This window comes from Channa argus, chromosome 19 (assembly GCF_033026475.1).
Source record: "Channa argus isolate prfri chromosome 19, Channa argus male v1.0, whole genome shotgun sequence".
Taxonomy (NCBI): domain Eukaryota; kingdom Metazoa; phylum Chordata; class Actinopteri; order Anabantiformes; family Channidae; genus Channa; species Channa argus.
Window position 1 is genome coordinate 5,855,561 of NC_090215.1, and position 22,016 is coordinate 5,877,576.

Consider the following 22,016-nt stretch of genomic DNA (forward strand, 5'->3'; position numbering starts at 1 on the left):
GCATCTGAACCAATAGTCAGCGTACTACAGAAAACAGCCAACTATCTTTGAAACTTAATGAAACGCTTTCACCTAAAAAGAAGTCCATTTGACATGACTTACCTTCCAGACCCGGATGACTGAGACGCTTTACTGACTTGTTCTGTATACTCTACCGATTACATTTTTAAAGAGAATGAAAAACAAGGGCTTTTGAAGCGATGGTGGTATAGTGGTGAGCATAGCTGCCTTCCAAATAGTTGAACTTGTTTTGATTCCCGGCCATCGCAGTTGTCTTCTGTTTAGCGATTTGAAAATTGTGTCGTCTTTAGGTACTTTCGAAATCTCAAAGTAAGCATCTTCTCTAAATGCGCTAGGAAAAGAGTCAAGAGTGTTGTTTTCAAACAATCACGGCTTAAATGACCTTCATTCCATCGTTAGGTTTGGCCTCCTAATGATCATCATCTTCCTGGGGATATATGAAAACCACTACAGCAATGGTGTCTGACACCGCTGACTCTGTTGGGGCGGGTCTTTATATGAACAAGTAGAGATCCGAAAGTTCTTGACAGCCAAATCTGCAAATGCTTCTTTAAAGGTATTGAAGACGGCTCTATTTCCTATTCCCATGTGTATGGCTTATATTGCTGTGCAACTGGGGATGTAGCTCAGTGGTAGAGCGCATGCTTCGCATGTATGAGGCCCCGGGTTCAATCCCCGGCATCTCCAAGTGTTTTAATGAAATGATAGTGTCTTTGTTTCTCACCTGAGAGTGGAAAAAAACTGACTTGGGCTTGCTTCATGACCATTGCAAGGCAATGTGACTGGATGCACAAGCCGACTACTTTAACTACAAAGACGTCCATTCGACATGACCCTGGGATCAATTCCTGGCATGTCCATGTACTTAAAAAATGACAATCTGTTTATTTGACACCTGTGAGAGAGTTGATCTGATTCAGGTTGAGGTTCATCCGGGTTTTCAAGTTGCAAAAGTTTTAATGACTGTCCCTGCTTGTCTTCCAACTATCCCCAGCTAACTATTGCTCTACACGGCTCTAAATGACCTTCATTCCATCGTTAGGTGTGGCCTCCTAATGATCATCATCTTCCTGGGGATGCATGAAAACCACTACAGCAATGGTGTCTGACACTGCTTACTCTGTTGGAGCGGGTCTTTACATGAACAAGTAGGGATCCAAGAGTCCTTGACAGCCAAATCTGCAAATTCTTCTTTAAAGGGATTAAAGACGGCTCTATTTCCTATTCCCATGTGTATGGCTTGCATTTCTGTGCAATCAGAGATGTAGCTCAGTGGTAGAGGGCATGCGTTGCAGGTATAAGGCCGTGGGATCAATTCCTTGCATCTCCACATACTTTTAAAAATGCCAGTCTGTTTATTTCTCACCTGTGAGAGAGCAGATCTTATTCAGGTTGAGGTTCATCCGGGTTTTAAAGTTGCAATAAGTTTCATGAAAGAAGCTAATGTACTAAATCTATACTGTCAATGGTGAATGAATCTTAGCAACAAGCGCAGCATCTGAACCAATATTCAGCACACTGCAGACAACAGCCAACTATCTTTGAAACTTAATGAAACTCTTTCAACTAAAAAGAAGTCCATTTGACATGACTTACCTTCCAGACCCGGATGACTGAGACGCTTTACTGACTTGTACTGTATACTCTACCGATTAGATTTTTTAGGAGAATGAAAAAAGGGCTTTTGAAGCGATGGTGGTATAGTGGTGAGCATAGCTGCCTTCCAAGTAGTTGAACTTGTTTTGATTCCCGGCCATCGCAGTTGTCTTCTGTTTAGCGATTTGAAAATTGTGTCGTCTTTCGATAATTTCGAAATCTCAAAGTAAGCATCTTCTCTAAATGCGCTAGGAAAAGAGTCAAGAGTTGTTGTTTTCAAACAATCACGGCTCTAAATGACCTTCATTCCATCGTTAGGTTTGGCCTCCTAATGATCATCATCTTCCTGGGGATGTATGAAAACCACTACAGCAATGGTGTCTGACACCGCTGACTCTGTTGGGGCGGGTCTTTATATGAACAAGTAGAGATCCGAAAGTTCATGACAGCCAAATCTGCAAATGCTTCTTTAAAGGTATTGAAGACGGCTCTATTTCCTATTCCCATGTGTATGGCTAATATTGCTGTACAACTGGGGATGTAGCTCAGTGGTAGAGCGCATGCTTCGCATGTATGAGGCCCCGGGTTCAATCCCTGGCATCTCCAAGTGCTTTAACGAAGTGATAGTGTCTTTGTTTCTCACCTGAGAGTGGAAAATAACTGACTTGGGCTTGCTTCATGACCATTGCAAGGCAATGTGACTGGATGCACAAGCCGACTACTTTAACTACAAAGAAGTCCATTTGACATGACCCTGGGATCAATTCCTGGCATGTCCATGTACTTAAAAAATGACAGTCTGTTTATTTGACACCTGTGAGAGAGTGGATCTGATTCAGGTTGAGGTTCATCTGGGTTTTCAAGTTGCAAAAGTTTTAATGACTGTCCCTGCTTGTCTTCCAACTATCCCCAGCTAACTATTGCTCTACACGGCTCTAAATGACCTTCATTCCATCGTTAGGTGTGCCCTCCTAATGATCATCATCTTCCTGGGGATGCATGAAAACCACTACAGCAATGGTGTCTGACACTGCTTACTCTGTTGGAGCGGGTCTTTACATGAACAAGTAGGGATCCAAGAGTCCTTGACAGCCAAATCTGCAAATTCTTCTTTAAAGGGATTGAAGACGGCTCTATTTCCTATTCCCATGTGTATGGCTTGCATTCCTGTGGAATCAGAGCTGTAGCTCAGTGGTAGAGGGCATGCGTTGCAGGTATAAGGCCCTGGGATCAATTCTTGGCATCTCCACATACTTTTAAAAATGCCAGTCTGTTTATTTCTCACCTGTGAGAGAGCAGATCTCATTCAGGTTGAGGTTCATCCGGGTTTTAAACTTGCAATAAGTTTCATGAAAGAAGCTAATGTACTAAATATATACTGTCAACGCTGAATGAATCTTAGCAACAAGCGCAGCATCTGAACCAATATTCAGCACACTGCAGACAACAGCCAACTATCTTTGAAACTTAATGAAACTCTTTCACCTAAAAAGAAGTCCATTTGACATGACTTACCTTCCAGACCCGGATGACTGAGACGCTTTACTGACTTGTTCTGTATACTCTATCGATTAGATTTTTTAAGAGAATTAAAAACAAGGGCTTTTGAAGCGATGGTGGTATAGTGGTGAGCATAGCTGCCTTCCAAATAGTTGAACTTGTTTTGATTCCCGGCCATCGCAGTTGTCTTCTGTTAAGCGATTTGAAAATTGTGTCGTCTTTCGGTACTTTCAAAATCTCAAAGTAAGCATCTTCTCTAAATGCTCTAGGAAAAGAGTCAAGAGTGTTGTTTTCAAACAATCACGGCTTAAATGACCTTCATTCCATCGTTAGGTTTGGCCTCCTAATGATCATCATCTTCCTGGGGATGTATGAAAACCACTACAGCAATGGTGTCTGACACCGCTGACTCTGTTGGGGTGGGTCTTTATATGAACAAGTAGAGATCCGAAAGTTCTTGACAGCCAAATCTGCAAATGCTTCTTTAAAGGTATTGAAGACTTTTCTATTTCCTATTCCCATGTGTATGGCTTATGCTGTTGCTGTGCAACTGGGGATGAAGATCAGTGGTCAAGCGCATGCTTTGCATGTATGAGGCCCTGTGTTCAATTCCTGGCATCTCCAAGTGCTTTAATGAAATGATAGTGTCTTTGTTTCTCACCTGAGAGTAGAAAATAACTGACTTGGGCTTGCTTCATGACCATTGCAAGGCAATGTTACTGGATGCACAAGCCGACTACTTTAACTACAAAGAAGTCCATTTGCCATGACTTACCTGCCAGACCCTGGGATCAATTCCTGGCATGTCCATGTACTTAAAAAATGACAGTCTTTTTATTTGACACCTGTGAGAGAGTGGATCTGATTCAGGTTGAGGTTCATCTGGGTTTTCAAGTTGCAAAAGTTTTAATGACTGTCCCTGCTTGTCTTCCAACTATCCCCAGCTAACTATTGCTCTACACGGCTCTAAATGACCTTCATTCCATCGTTAGGTTTGGCCTCCTAATGATCATCATCTTCCTGGGGATGTATGAAAACCACTACAGCAATGGTGTCTGACACCGCTGACTCTGTTGGGGCGGGTCTTTATATGAACAAGTAGAGATCCGAGAGTTCTTGACAGCCAAATCTGCAAATGCTTCTTTAAAGGGATTGAAGACGGCTCTATTTCCTATTCCCATGTGTATGGCTCGCGTTGCTGTGCAATCAGAGATGTAGCTCAGTGGTAGATGGCATGTGTTGCATGTATAAGTCCCTGGGATCAATTCCTGGCATCTCCACATGCTTTTAAAAATGCCAGTCTGTTTATTTCTCACCTGTGAGAGAGCGGATCTGATTCAGGTTGAGGTTCATCCGGGTTTTTTAGTCGCAATAAGTTTCATGAAAGAAGCTAATGTACTAAATCTAAACTGTCAACGGTGAATGAATCTCAGCAACAAACGCAGCATCTGAACCAATAGTCAGCGCACTACAGAAAACAGCCAACTATCTTTGAAACTTAATGAAACTCTTTCACCTAAAAAGAAGTCCATTTGACATGACTTACCTTCCAGACCCGGATGACTGAGACGCTTTACTGACTTGTTCTGTATACTCTACCGATTACATTTTTTAAGAGAATGAAAAACAAAGGCTTTTGAAGCGATGGTGGTATAGTGGTGAGCATAGCTGCCTTCCAAATAGTTGAACTTGTTTTGATTCCCGGCCATCGCAGTTGTTTTCTGTTTAGCGATTTGAAAATTGTGTCGTCTTTCGGTACTTTCGAAATCTCAAAGTAAGCATCTTCTCTAAATGCGCTAGGAAAAGAGTCAAGAGTTGTTGTTTTCAAACAATCACGGCTCTAAATGACCTTCATTCCATCGTTAGGTTTGGCCTCCTAATGATCATCATCTTCCTGGGGATGTATGAAAACCACTACAGCAATGGTGTCTGACACCGCTGACTCTGTTGGGGCGGGTCTTAATATGAACAAGTAGAGATCCGAGAGTTCTTGACAGCCAAATCTGCAAATGCTTCTTTAAAGGTATTGAAGACGGCTCTATTTCCTATCCCCATGTGTATGGCTTATATTGCTGTGCAACTGGGGATGAAGCTCAGTGGTCGAGCGCATGCTTTGCATGTATGAGGCCCCGGGTTCAATCCCCGGCATCTCCAAGTGCTTTAACGAAATGATAGTGTCTTTGTTTCTCACCTGAGAGTAGAAAATAACTGACTTGGGCTTGCTTCATGACCATTGCAAGACAATGTTACTGGATGCACAAGCCGACTACTTTAACTACAAAGAATTCCATTTGACATGACCCTGGGATCAATTCCTGGCATGTCCATGTACTTAAAAAATGACAGTCTGTTTATTTGACACCTGTGAGAGAGTTGATCTGATTCAGGTTGAGGTTCATCTGGGTTTTCAAGTTGCAAAAGTTTTAATGACTGTCCCTGCTTGTCTTCCAACTATCCCCAGCTAACTATTACTCTACACAGCTCTAAATGACCTTCATTACATCGTTAGGTGTGGCCTCCTAATGACCATCATCTTCCTGGGGATGCATGAAAACCACTACAGCAATGGTGTCTGACACTGCTTACTCTGTTGGAGCGGGTCTTTACATGAACAAGTAGGGATCCAAGAGTCCTTGACAGCCAAATCTGCAAATTCTTCTTTAAAGGGATTGAAGACGGCTCTATTTCCTATTCCCATGTGTATGGCTTGCATTCCTGTGCAATCAGAGATGTAGCTCAGTGGTAGAGGGCATGCGTTGCAGGTATATGGCCCTGGGATCAATTCCTTGCATCTCCACATACTTTTAAAAATGCCAGTCTGTTTATTTCTCACCTGTGAGAGAGCAGATCTCATTCAGGTTGAGGTTCATCCGGGTTTTAAACTTGCAATAAGTTTCATGAAAGAAGCTAATGTACTAAGTCTATACTGTCAACGGTGAATGAATCTTAGCAACAAGCGCAGCATCTGAACCAATATTCAGCACACTGCAGACAACAGACAACTATCTTTGAAACTTAATGAAACTCTTTCAACTCAAAAAAGAACTCCATTTGACATGACTTACCTTCCAGACCCGGATGACTGAGACGCTTTACTGACTTGTTCTGTATACTCTATTAGATTTTTTAAGAGAATGAAAAAAAAGGGCTTTTGAAGCGATGGTGGTAAAGTGGTGAGCATAGCTGCCTTCCAAGTAGTTGAAGTTGTTTTGATTCCCGGCCATCGCAGTTGTCTTCTGTTAAGCGATTTGAAAATTGTGTCGTCTTTCGGTACTTTCGAAATCTCAAAGTAAGCATCTGCTCTAAATGCGCTAGAAAAAAAGTCAAGAGTTGCTGTTTTCAAACAATCACGGCTCTAAATGACCTTCATTCCATCGGTAGGTTTGGCCTCCTAATGATCATCATCTTCCTGGGGATGTATGAAAACCACTACAGCAATGGTGTCTGACACCGCTGACTCTGTTGGGACGGGTCTTTATATGAACAAGTAGAGATCCGAGAGTTCTTGACAGCCAAATCTGCAAATGCTTCTTTAAAGGGATTGAAGACGGCTCTATTTCCTATTCCCATGTGTATGGCTTATATTGCTGTGCAACTGGGGATGTAGCTCAGTGGTAGAGCGCATGCTTCGCATGTATGAGGCCCCGGGTTCAATCCCCGGCATCTCCAAGTGTTTTAATGAAATGATAGTGTCTTTGTTTCTCACCTGAGAGTGGAAAAAAACTGACTTGGGCTTGCTTCATGACCATTGCAAGGCAATGTGACTGGATGCACAAGCCGACTACTTTAACTACAAAGAAGTCCATTTGACATGACCCTGGGATCAATTCCTGGCATGTCCATGTACTTAAAAAATGACAGTCTGTTTATTTGACACCTGTGAGACAGTTGATCTGATTCAGGTTGAGGTTCTTCCGGGTTTTCAAGTTGCAAAAGTTTTAATGACTGTCCCTGCTTGTCTTCCAACTATCCCCAGCTAACTATTGCTCTACACAGCTCTAAATGACCTTCATTACATCGTTAGGTGTGGCCTCCTAATGATCATCATCTTCCTGGGGATGCATGAAAACCACTACAGCAATGGTGTCTGACACTGCTTACTCTGTTGGAGCGGGTCTTTACATGAACAAGTAGGGATCCAAGAGTCCTTGACAGCCAAATCTGCAAATTCTTCTTTAAAGGGATTGAAGACGGCTTGCAAGGCAATGTTACTGGATGCACAAGCCGACTACTTTAACTACAAAGAAGTCCATTTGACATGACTTACCTGCAAGACCCTGGGATCAATTCCTGGCATGTCCACGTGCTTTTAAAAATGCCAGTCTGTTTATTTCTCATCTGTGAGAGAGCGGATCTGATTCAGGTTGAGGTTCGTCCGGGTTTTAAAGTTGCAATAAGTTTCATGAAAGAAGCTAATGTACTAAATCTATACTGTCAACAGTGAATGCATCTCAGCAACAAGCGCAGCATCTGAACCAATATTCAGCGCACTGCAGACAACAGCCAACTATCTTTGAAACTTTGAAGCGATGTACGACTTAGAGGGAGTGGCACTGAAAAAAAGACAAAGAGGCAGAGTTGTATGTAGAAGAGCTTATGTTGAGGTTCTCTTTTGGAGTGACGAGGATGGATAGGATCAGGAATGAGTCAGAGGCTCATTATAGGAAATTATATTATGAGCTGTACCCGTCCATCTTGTTTACTTTTATATCCATTTCCACCACTAGTTCTTCTTCTGCCTCTGACGTTTCAGCAGATTGCACACTTTTGGCACATTACCACCCCCCCAGGTGAAGGTTGGAATTGCCATACCTCATTGTGCCACTGCCTCAAAGATCAATGGCTTGCCCATCAGGGAAATGTGTTCCCCTGCTTGAGATACCCTTCCGGCCACAACCCTCTCATAATTTAGCCTTATTGACTTGACTTGAAATTAAGTAGATACTTAAGACAGTGGAGATTGATGCTGTTTTCAGGTCTCCTGGGACACAGCCGGTAGATTCAAACTTGGGTATAATTGAAGAATTTAATGCTCTGTTATTGAAATGTAGCTTAAATAGAATCTATCTATTTCAATTCACCTTTAATCAAATAACCAGATATTTCTTAAATATAAGTTCATTTTTGTAATGAGCTAATGTCCATCCAAACTCTGAAGTGTTCCTGCCATTATCACCTGCTCTGTAAACACTGTACATTACAATGACTTTGGGAACACCATGGCCTAAAGAGGCTGAGTTAATTGCTGCAGACCAAAAGATGATAGGCTCCCAGCTGGATCCTCATCCTGCTCTTTTTGATTCTTTATAGAAAGAAATGAACAACACGTTTAAGCAGAGATGTAAAATCGTTTACATTTAGTAATTTAAAAGACATTTTTATCCAAGATACTTTCAAGTGCAGTACAAAAACAAGCTTCCAAAGCATGAAGATAATGATCAATATGATTCCTGACTTGTCAAAACTCATCTGATGTGGTCATAGTGTCAGTGTGTGTGTAATTTTACCTCTGAAGAGGTGGATTTGTTCAGATTTAAGAGACAGACTTTCTGTCCTTAATGTCTTCATCCTCCTGGCTCTCTGAAACGGATCCATCCTCATTATTCTTCTTTCTTCCAAACCAATTACTCCAAGTTTTCTTTAGTCTTTTTAATAATGTTGGCTCGACTGATTGTTCAGCTTTGCTGTCAGAATCTGTGGACTCCAGTGTCCAGTCAGCTTGTTCAGTCCCTTGAGCAACAGCCACGTTTGTCAACTCCAAGATGGCTGAGATGCTACTTGGACTGGAAGTGGATGAGGACTTCCTCTTATTCTCTGATATGGTGGAGAGGTATGGTAGCCCTTTAGCTGTGATTTTGGCTGGAACCATTTTTACCTCTTTGTTCTCCTCATCCGAGAGATTCTCAGCAAAAGTTCGCCTCTGGTCAAAGAACCACGTCAGATATTCTTCAGTCTTTTGTTGGGTGGAACAACCGGTTACTGAGTCATCTGTGTGAGATGTGACACGTTCATCTGCCTCCCAGTGTTTGACCAACTGCATCAGCTCATTGAGGTCTGATACAGACTGTTGGACTATCTCTGAGACAAGCGAGCTGACAGTTTCATCCATGTTGTCTGTCTCCATGGTTCTTGTAGTTGAATTCTAGTGGAGAAACACACATGTAAGTATTCAATGTCTTACTGAAGTTGACGTCTTAGTAACCCAAACCCTATAAAGTGCACCCTTCACATACTGAACTCTGACCTAACATCAGATTCACATGTACATTTTATGTGATGGATTTCTTACTGTACTGTACTGTACTGTAACTAAATCTCTGCTGTAACAAACTTATTTTGATGCTTGTGTAAAATGCATTTACCCATCTGTCTTCCGATGACTTTAGATGATCTCGTTTTATTTGTTTTGTCTCTTCCATTCCTAATTTGTTCTTTTGTAGCTCTCTAGTTTCAGGTTTAGTCATTTACTATTTTGTGTGTGATAAAACGCATATAAACTGTGCAAAAGTGTTCACTGTACAGACTCTGGGCACAAACTTGTGGTCTGTGGGATGTGGTTACTATGACACTGTGGCCTTGATCTCATGGTTACTATGACATCATTGTCATAGTCATGGTTACTATGAGATCACTGTGTTTTAATAGAACTCTGTGCTTTGATACAACCTGCTGTTATAAATTGATTGACAGCACTGCACAGAGCTTAGCTAACTCATTACAGCTAGTCAAGAACCAAACACTGGTGTCAAATGACAAACTAAACCAGCTACTGCATAAACACTACACAGCCATCATTACACACTACTTAAAATTAAATTAAAAATAAAGATAAAAGCAAAACCATATTTTGTATAATCTAATTTATATACTTTTATTATTAACGTTCAACATTCTGTAATACTATGCTGACACATTTCCTTTAATACTTTATTTTGTCCCCTTTTATAGTACAGTTAGAAAAATGTACTAAGACATCTTGCTTTGTATTTTTACTGTACTGTAAAAATTAGGTGAAACTTGATCTGATTAACTTTTGTCCTTGCCCTTTTCCTCTTCCTCCTTGTCTGACATGACCATGTTTTCTTTCTCTTTTATTGTTGCCCTCGATTGGTGAAGTCACAAAACATCTCCCACTATCATTTGAAGTGGCTTTTATCCTGTCTTTTGGGGATTCTAACCAATCACTCACTAGACATCTTTATTTCTTACCTGTATTGTGTTAACCCATGTAGTAATATCACATAATAAAGCAGTATTTGAGACAAGAAGAGGTAAAACCAAGTTAAGGAAACGTTTGGTGCGCCGTTTGATCGACTTTGACAGAGTACATTTGGCATCGCATTCAATGATCGCCATTTGAAGGCATGTTTTACTATGAGTTCAGTGGCTTTATGTCGGAAAACAGACCATTATTCCGGGAATTTTGTCTTAGCGGTGTGCGCGCCTGCCCTGCAAATGCAGATCTCAGCAAAACACCGGCACCCTTTGAGAAGTGCCCGAGCAGGGCCATGGAACTGTAGCACGGGAATAATGCTATACCTGGTTAAGTGTTCTCACTATTGATATGAAATGTGTAACGCAACTTTATTTAGAAATGTAGTGGAGTAAAAGTATCGATTTTATTACTTGTACTGCAACCAGCCACCAGGGTCACCCGACTTCCCGTGGCTTCATATTTTGAGAGCTCTCACGTCGTCCACTTGTGCATCTAGTCTATGAGTAGACCGCATGCTGTGCTTGTGCAAAATATTTGACTCGCTCACCCTTATAGCGGGACGCAGTGCACTAAACGTTTGTAATGTGTATCAACAAATTACTTTCTGAAATTCTCTTTTAAAAATTAGTATCATAGATAAGTTGATCGTCATGGCTGGGGATGTAGCTCAGTGGTAGAGCGCATGCTTTGCATGTATGAGGCCCCGGGTTCAATCCCCGGCATCTCCATTTATTTTCATAACTGTTAGCCTGCTATGTGACTTGGGTGAACAGAGAGCTCATGATATACATTTCAATGAGGAGATGGTTTTTACAGACGGGACTGGCATTATGTTGTCCAGATATATTGCCAATTGACATGGTTTCATTTATTTTCTAATTTTTCACATGTGACTTGGCAGCTAACGGACCAAGTGGTGGAACCGGCAGGGCATAAAATGGTAAATACTACTCCAAATAACTAAAATACCACACTACTACTTACTTGAAATTATGACAATTCTTCTTTGTCAACAATGTCACCAAGAATGAGATAAAGCATCAGTTTTTGAGCTCAGTAATTACTGAAAAATGAATACATGACTTCAGATAAATTATATGTATTCATTAAAGAGTCTTCATGATTGGAATCCAAACCATGGGCCAGCCTATGTCTGACATTAACTTGACCAATTTTGCTGAAGTGTCAGCTACAGATCAGAGAGAAATGGAAGCAGTGTGTCAGTGGGGGGGTTCTTTTTTCACTGCTGAAACACAGTTGACAAAGTTCTGAATTGCTCACATGCCAAAGTTAGAAAGAATGCAGTCAGTAGTGAGTGCTTGAGGGACGGATATCTTCTATTACCAGCAGATGGTAGTATTCGTCTGTCATGTGCAGTTGAAACCAGTGAGTAAGCTGTTTTCAGTTCAGAATCACAGGAAACCCCTTTTACAGAAAGAGGAGTAGGCCTGAGCTGTAGATAGAGGAGATACAGTTCACACATTTCCACCACTTGGATTTCCCTGATGCAAAGTCAGTAGACAGTGGATATTATTCACGAGTAATTAAGAACAATTAAAATTATAGTAGCAAAAGGCTTCACTAAACCTTAAACTATGTGACCTAGCTGCCACTTGGAGAATCCAGGAAAACCCACAGTCAGAAGCTTCCATCGAAGTGCTACTTTGGGTTTTTTCCTTATCATTTTGTGGCTCTTTCTCATGTAAACACTGCTTTTCAAGAACATTATCAGTCATAAAGTTTTCTTCACATAGGGTAATGAGTATTCACTTGCTGTCACTATCTTAGACTTTAATAGCCCTTTAGCAACTAAAAATATCAAACTTATTTCGGATGACATGAAATCGTCACAGTCAAATTGATATGTATATTCTTTGTTAAAGTAAAAGTAGCTTACAATGTTGTTCATTACAAGTAGAGGTCATGCATCCAAAATAACAAAAACAAAAAGTGGGAAATTGTATCTGTATATTGAAAATTAAAGAATAACATTGTTTCACTAGAATGATGGAAAATCGTTATGATGCCACAATCTGCCCGACAATTGAAATTTTCTTAAACTCTACAATGAGAACAGGGTAAAATATTCCAACTAAAACTTTTTTTTTAACAAACTTTAAATGAGGAAATAAAACTAAACAACTAATTCCAGAAAAACCTTATAAGAGGGACATTTTAAATGAACAGTGTATCACATAGACAAAATGAAAATATGTTAAGTAGCATTGTAAAACAACAAAGTATTTAGTAAATATGGCTGTCAAGTGTCAACTATCATTTCATTACAGGATCATTACAAAGGATCATTTGTAATACATTTGTCCATTAGATATGTTAGTATACTTTAGACTTAGGATATCATATTTGATGGAAAGTAGGTTTAAGTAGTGCCACTGTAACAGTGGCACTACTTAACACACACAGTGCCACAGTGGCACTGTTTGCACTGTAATTTCGTGTTTTTTTGCATAAATGAAATGTGAAGTACTAAGCACAATAATTTTAATGTTTTTAAGAACTGGTTGAACCACCTTTGACAGTAATAACCTCAAAACATTTGGAAATGTTCTAAAATTGTTAAATATCAAGTGACTTAGTTCCACATCAGTTTCTATATGAATGCATCATGCGGTTTCACTTCGTATTAGGGTGGGTCTAATTTTTTTTTGATTTTTAGTAAAGAGAAACAGACAGCCTAAGAGGGAGAAAAGGGAGACTTTAGTACCCCCCACCCACTCGTGTTACTGATGTAGAAACTCCATCCTGTTCATTGCGTTACCACTCGTCAGATATCTTGAATATCATCTTTGTATTATTAAAGGGTTTAAGCAAAAGTAGGTTGATAGTAAGAACTTTTAATAAGGGAAATGTCTCATACAGAACTTGTTAGTATGTCACAATGTAGTACACAGTGTATAACAGCTTATAGTCCTATAGTCAGGACATATGTTAGAACAAGAGAGTAGAAGGAATCAAGAGAGTGAATGTATAACAAACTGACTTAACATTCTGTTTCATTGTAATCTCTCTTGGTTATGAAGCAGCAAATCTAAAATGAATCAACTGTTTAAATAAGTAGTGCTGTATCACCAACAATATGGGATTTTTTATTTTTCTTTATTGCGTGATAAATTATACATATTCAAAGTTAGGGGAATTTATAATTCCCAGGACTACGGAAAATCCATGTAAAGCAACACTTTTCAAGTAAAATGCACAGCAGACATCATCTCACAGGATGTACAGAACCCAAATTTAAAATTACATGGATTCCACAGAAGCTCCATTTCCATATCAGAATCACTCTATACATATTCCACAGGAATAAACAAGACAAAGTCCATAAAGAACTACACATCATACATGTATGCTGCATAGTGCATACACACTTCATAAAATTTAGAATTTTAGATCATAAAACAACTGCTGTATAAACCCCATCATGCATCATACATCAATGAGAAAAAACAAGGTACATTTATTTATTGTTACCACACTGTAATAAAGCATGTACAAACATCACACAAGGACATCTGGGAAATTGTACCAACAGCTAATGCTCGATTATTCATAATGGACCTTGTCCAGCCCCTGTCCAGCGGTGTTATCCATTTCAGGTTGAGCTTGTTCCATTCATTACACCTAATCTTATAGACACTGTCAGTTCCTGAACAGTGTGTCACCAACAGCTGTCTGAGCTATCTGAGTGGGCTTCACAGCGAATACTGAGCCTGACTAAAACAAGGCTAAGACTAAATTATCAGTTGGCTTGTCCAACCACACAAATGATGAGCTGGGGTCAGGTGTTAGCCATATTCAGAAGCTGGGGGCCCTGCCACCAATTTACAGTAGCCTGACAAGGCGCCCAGGTCAATGTACAAGGAGCCTTTTCTCCTCATGTGGCCCGAGCCTTCAGAGTACAGAGAAGATTCTGCAGAAACACAAAAAAGTACATGCACAAATAGTGTTAGCATATTTATCTTTCAGTGTTTGAGCTTGCAAATAAGCGTAATAGTAAGGTATTGCTGATGGCAATGTAAATATATATGTCTATCATTCCAAACACGTCGAGCTTAGCAACCAGGTACTTACCCTGTGTTGTGTCATGGTGCTGGCTCTGTTGCCGTAGCAATGTGTGTGTGGCTTCTTCTAGAGCAGAGTCAAGGCTCCAGCAGCGCGGCTGATCTTCTCTGGGCGGGTTGATGGCCTCATCTTTCAGCAGTTCAGATGCAGAGCTTCGCAGAGCAGGGTTCCTTTCCAGGGCTCGAGCCAGGAAAGAGCGCATAACCAAGCTGCAGTCCTCAGGTATGTCCTCCAGAGGGGGTGCTTGCTTGTGGATCTGTTGCGACACAGGAAGAGCAAAAATTGGCGAAAGAAAACTGCAGTGAGACAGAAAATAAAAATTAAAGTTACAGAGAGTGATCTTTGTGTATTTTAACTTTTTAACTTTGTGTAAAAACTATTAAAAGTGTGGAATCACTATGCAACATCACTTCTCCATGAAAGCAGTTTCACAAGGAAGTGAGTAAGTGTTTAATTCAAGAGCTGATAATCATCAAAAACACAAACGGGACTTCTTGAAAGCACAGAACTCGTGTCATGGAAAACCTTTTAAAGAAACAGAAGTAGTGACTGACAAAATGGGCCACAGGTCACAGACTGTGAGCAGTCACAGCCTATTTGTATCACACAGCAATCAAGACAATGGAAGATATGTAGGTCATGGAACAGTATGTTACTTTTTGAAATACAGATATGATTTATGGTTAATCTTGTGGAATGCAAGTGTGATATACAAGTGTTTAGGGTGCATTAAAGTTAAAGTTGTGTTGAAGAATTTGTAATAATTGTCAAGAGTATTGCATCAGGATAAAATGGCAAATACTTCATGTATTTGCAGAGTAAATACGCTTTTAAATAGAGATTTTTTTAAGATATGTTTCTGGTCTTGATTAAGAATTTCAAGAAAACCCCTTATACAGTTTAGCCTTAATAGTGCTTCCTTACACATATACTTACAGTAATGGGATGAGAACAATATGTTGTTTTATTGCTTATATATTATTTATTACCAAATTAACATGTACCATTATTTGTACCAATACTGATTATAGACATTTTAAAAATGGCAGTAATAAAAAGCACTAAACACAAAGTACAGTTGATGTATAAAACTGGATAGAAGTCCAGCAAACAGTTGGTGACGGGAGTTATTGATTCATTAGCCAATTATTTTCTGAATCAACTGTCTTGTTGCCCTAGTTGCAGGTAGGGCAACTGTCCATTGCCCACAAAGACACCACAAACTACTAGCACTAGTTAGTTGCTCCAGAGTTTCACGGACCTTTTTTTCCCTTTATTGAAGTGGCCTAAAATACCTGGTTTCATGACAGCTTTTTAAAAAACACTGTGATGCATGTTTCAATGTTTTTATGATTTTTTTAAATTGTGCCAATTTGTGCATTAATCTTAGGGAATTGGATGAACTGATTGTTCTGATCACAACATTGCAAAATCATTAAATCCGAGGTGGAGAATTTTCATGGCGAACAGTGTGGCTTGTTCAGTTTAGTGAATAAGTGCAAAAGAAGAGAAGCAAGTTAAAGAAGCAACATGACTGTCTAGAAAGAAAAACCTGAAGACCAACTGATTAGCATGATTCTGGAGAGGCTGGCTCTTTTCTACATTTCCAATTTGTTACGTGTATCCACAGTTCTGTCCTTCTGCTTTCCATTTCCAGATGATGAATACAGGCTATTGCTACCTGCTGGAATGGACAGTTGCAGTTTCCTCTTTCCAGGTGCAGAATGGCTATTGGCTGTTCTCTTTGGGGTGCCCTTTTCTTTTGCCCCGACGAAGGTGAAATAAAGCAACACAACAATAGGCCTTACTGCTAGTTCTTTGTTTTGGCTTAGTGTGTCTTGGTGTGTGCAAGTAATCATTGGAGCTCTGTTGTAATACATTGCTGAATTTGAATTGTGGTGGTGGGTGACCCAACGAACTGATATGACCATGAATAAAGCCACACTGCTAGCAATATCTATTACAAGGTAACGGTACTTACGATATAGAGGTAGGAGGGGTAGGCTGTGCGTGGGTATCTGCGCACCCAGGGGGGGCTACCAGTCTGCATATGGATGATGGTTGTGCCCAGGCTGTAGATGTCTGTCTTGGTGTTATGTCCACGACACAAAACCAGCTCAGGACTCATGTACATCTAAGTGAAAGAAAAGACACATTTCATGAACTAGATTTAACAGGTTCTGCTGAGGCCATTGGAAGGAAAAAGTGCAGAACTGAAAGCAGTTCCTCTTTTATTCAGTACAGTACAATAAACAGGAAACAGCCTCGTGCAATAAAGGGGGTTTTCAGTTACAACAAACTCACTAACCTTTAGACCTATGCTGCGCGTGTCAAGCTAAATGAAGTGAAGAAGCAGGATGACCTTTGCAGTATGACAGAAAAACACAATGCCACAGGTCATCTTCTCCACACCATCATCCCCACCACTCTCTCTCTGCTGGAAATTCCAGGCTTGCTATCCTATGTTAATGTAAGCTTGAGCAGGCCAGTGTATTTGTGCTTTCTCTTATTACCCTTGAGTGCCTGCTCTGGGAATTTCCAAGCCACGAGAAGCTTTGGGTGCATGCACACACATAAATCTTACTCAAAACAGTCCAAAACATGGGAAAGCTACTGTATGAAGATTCATAAGGAGAGAGGATGCTTGTGAGAAATCTCTTGGAATAACCTAAAAGTTCCCAAGTATTGATTAAAAAAAGTGCACTGAGAACATCAAGTATAAGCAGACTATTATTAGCATAAGTGAGGTCGATGGGTGCTCTGACTGCTCTGTTGCCAATCAGTGACTGTCTCTAGTAATACTGGACAAGAGAGACAGAGACAGAGACACGGAGAGGGAGGGAGGGAGGGAGGGAGAGGGACAGAGAGAGAGAGGAGTGCGGAAAAGTCTTAAGGCTGATTTGTCAAAATCTCTGGGGAAATTTAGCCTGAGTCACAAGTCAAGATGAGTTCTGCCTTTCCTAGCAAACACACTCAAGTTCAAAGAAAGAAATGCATTTTTTACTGGAGAAAGAAATTAATGTATAGTCAGGCTTGTGTATTTGGACAGAGAGTTTTCTGTCTTCGTGCATCATCACAGTGGATTTGAAATGAAATAGACAAGATATGTTTAAAGCGTAGACTGTCAGCTGTAATCTAATGGTTTAGTCACAAATCTCACAAATCCCTAATTTTGGTGGTTCAAAAATAATTGCCCTCTCTTTCTGCATACATGACCTGTTGTCCAACAGAAGGCAGTAATATCAGAGTTGATTTGCCCACACCTAAAGTTTTTAACCTCTCTGATGGATTGGTTTTTTTTTTGCCTGATAATGATAAGTTGACTGGCAGTGAGAGCTCTTAGTACTTTTCTATTGACACTTACAAGCAACAGGTTCTAAATGCAAATGCAGCAAATAAACCTTTGATCTGTTTACTTGGAAGTGAAATAAAGAGGAAATAGCACACCTGACTGGAACAGCTGAGCAGCCAACCGTCCAAATATTCAGGAGCCACCAATATCCAATATTTGTTTTGACTAAACCATAAAATTCAGTCTATGCTTTAAGCATTGTTTCATTTGAAATCCACTGTGATGAAGTACAGAGCCAAAACGTTTAAACTGTTTCTCTGCCCAAATATATGCAAACCTGACTTTACATATAGACTGCATCCAATCTTTGGCTTATCTTCTTACCTCTGTTCCTCTCAGGTCTCTGGGAATGAAAATATCTTCTGTCATCTGAACTGACAGGCCAAAGTCCACCAGAACTGCCTTGTCTGACATCAGGACAATGTTACTGGCTAAGGTAAAAGAAAAACAACAAGAGTTATAGGCAACTGCATCTTTCAGAAAATCTGTTCTGTATGATAGTTTTCCTGATTTGCTTTGCGGAGGTAATGAGAATTAGTCACATGCTAAAAGGCCAACGAACCCTCCTAAGAAGAAATAAAGAAATAAAGTCATAAGTGTTAAGAAATGGAATTTGACAGATAATTTGAGAGCACGTCTTTTATGAAAAGGCTCATGACTTTTTGCATGAAAACCTCACTAAAGTATGATTACATATTTTCATTGTACTCAGAACACAGAATGAGGCTTGTCAAATGCCTCTCTGCATACTACATTTAACCCCAAAAGAGCATGCTGTGAATCAGGGAGGAATTTCCAGACAGAAGAGAAGCCGTAAGGGCATAAGGCTCAGAGTCATTGGAAAATGCTTTGATCATAGCAGACCCACTGTGGTCCAACAAACATAAAACAACATCAAATCAAACCACAACTGGGCCCTACCTCCTATAACTCTCCAGTCTTCTTGTAATCTTAGTCATTACCTACCACATTTTTTTCATTAATGCGACATGGCTTCCTTTTAACATTTCCTCTTAAAGCATCATTTAAACCCCACAGCAGAGGAAACCTATTAAATACTCCGTCAAATAGTGGGGGTATGATTGTCAAATTTCAGATTTATGTGGTCTGTCTGGTTTGTGGTGGATTTACCTGCATCCTGCTCAGCACTTACAAATCTCTTTAGATTTGTTCACAAGAAATACATCCTTCTGTGTTCGCTTTGACGTAAAGGGGGTAAAACTGATATTGCATAAATTTTAAAGCAAGCTTACTGAACTACAGTAAAACCACCATGAGTTTTTCTTGTGCTCTTACGTTTGATGTCATGATGGATGACTTTATGAGAGTGCAAGTATTCTAGACCCCGTAGAACTTGCTTGGTCACCCAGATGATCTCGAACTCCCTCATGGGTCCGCAGCTGTCCAGCTTCTCCAAAACCGAGCCGCCCTCTCCAGCCTCCATGAACAGGTGGACGCATTGGTCCCAGAGCAGAGCACCATAGAGTTCAGCTATGTTCTCATGTCGAAACCGTGCCTGGAACTCAACGTCAGCGGCTTTAAAATTCTCCATGGGAATCTGTTAAAGTGACCATAATATATATATAAATGGGTCATCATAAACTAATACCATAGTGCTATTTGAAGGAAACGTTTGGGCTTTCTGAAATCCCTTACGTATAAATTAAAAGATTCTGATCAGAATTGTCAGCATAGATTCCCATTTTCAAACTTTGGTTTTGGTAGTGGTGAAATGGATCCAGTTGGATAAAAGATAATCTAGGTGAAAAAGTGCTGGTAGGTGGCCCAAGCAAGCACGTTCCTCCTCTATCTGGTCTTTTTCATTCACTAAAAGTTTGTCTAAAGACTGATAGCAGGGGAATCAACTAGTCTGGCCTGTTCTAGAGGTAAACATAGAAAAAATCTGGCTTCCAGCAACTCTAAAGCTTAGTAATTAAAATGTATTTAAACTGCTCTGTGCATTTACACACACAGACATGTAAAAACAACAATTTGTGGTTTAGGACAGAGCCAGGCTAGCTGTTTCCCATATTTCCAGGCTTTGTAAATAGATACACATCTTTTTCTATTTATCTGAATCTTGGCAATAGGGCAAATACCTGAATGCCCCAACTGATTCTCAAAATCGTTTTTATTACACAATGGATGAATTTTTCTGTAATCATACTGTTATCTCAGATTGTCTGTTGATGTGCAGGAAATCTTTTGCAACTTGCTTCCAAGGACATACTCTATTGCCAGTAAGCCAGTAAGCCAGTCAACAATGAGGATTCAGACTAGCTAGGGGTAAATTCCAAGAGACACACTCGCACGCACGCACTTCAAACTCCCTCTCACCTTTTTTCTTTCTGAACAGATAACAAATTAGATCAATCCTCAAACATTCAGAGAATCTGTTGGCAGATACTGTTAAATTTACATTATTGCAACCATCTTGTCCCATTTAGTTTTTCATAAAAAACTAGTTCTTCTTTTAAGAGCAATCTTCCTCTTTTATTTACAGAGAAATGAAGTCAAATGTCACACTGACAATAACAGTCACTGTATTAACAAAGTGTGTGTTTGTGCAGTGGCTCTGAATAAATTGTACTTGGCAGTGAAATATCTGGCACCTACAGCCAGAGTTCTGAGAAGTCAGTTACTGCACACCAGGACTAACCAGTTTGCATGCCATTCGCTTTCTTGTGGAGGTGTCCTGAGCCAAGTGGACCTTTCCAAATGAGCCCTTGGGCACCAGGCCAGACCCATGATTCTTATAGGTCAACAACCATGGAAACAGCAGCACATCCATATTGATCTGGTACCGTCCTTTGTTTACAACCATGTCCTTCTGTAAAAAAAAGGTCAATTTAAAAATAAGAAAATACTGCAAATGCTGACCATAACAAAATGCAAAGTTTCATATTGTACATATAAATGTAATTTTTGCTATAAAGTCATAATGAGAGAATGGAAAGAAAAGCACATCCCACCTTATTCAGCAAGATTCCCATCTCCTGAGGCAAATGCTGCAGGCCTGCTGCATGCATGTTGGAGAGCCCGTTGACAAAAGACAGGAGGTCTGTCACCGTCCCATACCGAACGCCACCAGCTGCATCAGAATAGTCTTTCTGCTCCCTCTCTGAGTCTCCTGTCTCCTCATTCTCGTCCATCTCCTCCTGGGACAGACTTTCTTCTTCAAACGACAATCCTCCTTCTTCCTCGCCCTCCTCAAGTTGGTAAAGAGTCTCTGCAGCGTTGATAATGTCTTCTATGTTCATGTGAGCCAACAGCAGGTCAATTCCACTATCATATTTGTAATCCATCTTGATGCCTGGCTCCTCCTGGTCGATCTAAAATAAAACATTTAGGAGTTCTGTTTATGAACAAATTCAGTCTGGTAGTAAAGTTGCTCTGTGATCTGTCAGTTCCTGGCTTTAAAAAGTTCACCTTCACAGCATTGAAGCTTCTGTACAGCTGTTTGGATACACAGCTGGGTGAAGGGGGTTTCAGAAAAAAAGCCGGAAAAACCGATAAAAGCTTTCAATCAATAAACAAAATGCAGATAATCTATTTGTAAAAATGGTGAGCTAAAAATACTGATCTAGCTTTTTTTTTATTTTTTAACAAATTTTGACACGCAAATCATTCACTTCTGCAAAGATTTTGTTAGACACACATTCCTAATAATGAAAATTTTTAGATTGTCATGTCAGAATGTAAAGGAAATCAATTAAGAAATCCTTCTTCCAGGAAGAAAGCATATTAGTAATAATGTTGTTACATACAGAAAATACAACCAATCTCTAAAATGTTTAGTCGATGTCTTTAATTTCAGGATCATATCTAGTTACCGTATTCTTTGAATCAGAAGCTAACTTGGTGTCTTTTTCTCCATCGCCCATCTACTGCGTCGAAAAACGGAATAACTGAGCCTGGAGGCGTGAGCTTGTGTTAAGGGGAAGTAGAGGAAGTGTAGTCGTAGGTGGAGTAGGCTTGAAGGTCAGGTGCCAGCGATATGCACATTGCATTGTTTCGTTTTCCCTCTCTTCTATTTTGTCAGATCAAAATAAATGTCTTAGTATTTATTTTATGCTCGAACTAGCTCGCACCTTTCGCACCCCCGCAAATAAGTGTTTTGTTGCTTTTAGTAAAGGCAACGCTTGAAATTGAATTATAATAACGGCAAATCAAAGATCATTAACAAAAGAGAAAATTGTAAATTACCTTATTGTAACTCTGCTTTGCTACAAAAATAACAGTAAAAGC

At 40.0% G+C, this 22,016-nt stretch overlaps 1 protein-coding gene and 5 non-coding genes across 6 annotated transcripts; 5 read left to right on the forward strand and 1 right to left on the reverse strand.

Annotated features, from left to right (window-relative positions):
* The first annotated feature begins 636 nt into the window (after positions 1-636).
* On the forward strand, positions 637-708 carry trnaa-cgc (transfer RNA alanine (anticodon CGC)). The gene has a single exon. It is a non-coding gene; the product is annotated as a tRNA-Ala (tRNA).
* A 1,443-nt stretch (positions 709-2,151) lies between these two features.
* trnaa-cgc (transfer RNA alanine (anticodon CGC)) lies at positions 2,152-2,223 on the forward strand. Its single transcript has one exon. It is a non-coding gene; the product is annotated as a tRNA-Ala (tRNA).
* Positions 2,224-5,199: 2,976 nt separating this feature from the next.
* trnaa-ugc (transfer RNA alanine (anticodon UGC)) lies at positions 5,200-5,271 on the forward strand. Its single transcript has one exon. It is a non-coding gene; the product is annotated as a tRNA-Ala (tRNA).
* A 1,443-nt stretch (positions 5,272-6,714) lies between these two features.
* trnaa-cgc (transfer RNA alanine (anticodon CGC)) lies at positions 6,715-6,786 on the forward strand. The gene has a single exon. It is a non-coding gene; the product is annotated as a tRNA-Ala (tRNA).
* Positions 6,787-10,989: 4,203 nt separating this feature from the next.
* Positions 10,990-11,061, forward strand: trnaa-ugc (transfer RNA alanine (anticodon UGC)). Its single transcript has one exon. It is a non-coding gene; the product is annotated as a tRNA-Ala (tRNA).
* Positions 11,062-13,409: 2,348 nt separating this feature from the next.
* On the reverse strand, positions 13,410-21,757 carry map3k8 (mitogen-activated protein kinase kinase kinase 8). Its single transcript, XM_067486276.1, has 8 exons — positions 21,602-21,757; positions 20,741-21,100; positions 20,428-20,598; positions 19,065-19,326; positions 18,093-18,199; positions 16,398-16,550; positions 14,426-14,672; positions 13,410-14,264 (listed from the first exon to the last, which is right to left on the reverse strand). Exons 1-8 carry the CDS (start codon positions 21,650-21,652, stop codon positions 14,140-14,142), a joined length of 1,476 nt encoding a protein of 491 aa, XP_067342377.1. The 5' UTR covers positions 21,653-21,757; the 3' UTR covers positions 13,410-14,139.
* Between the last annotated feature and the right edge of the window lie 259 nt (positions 21,758-22,016).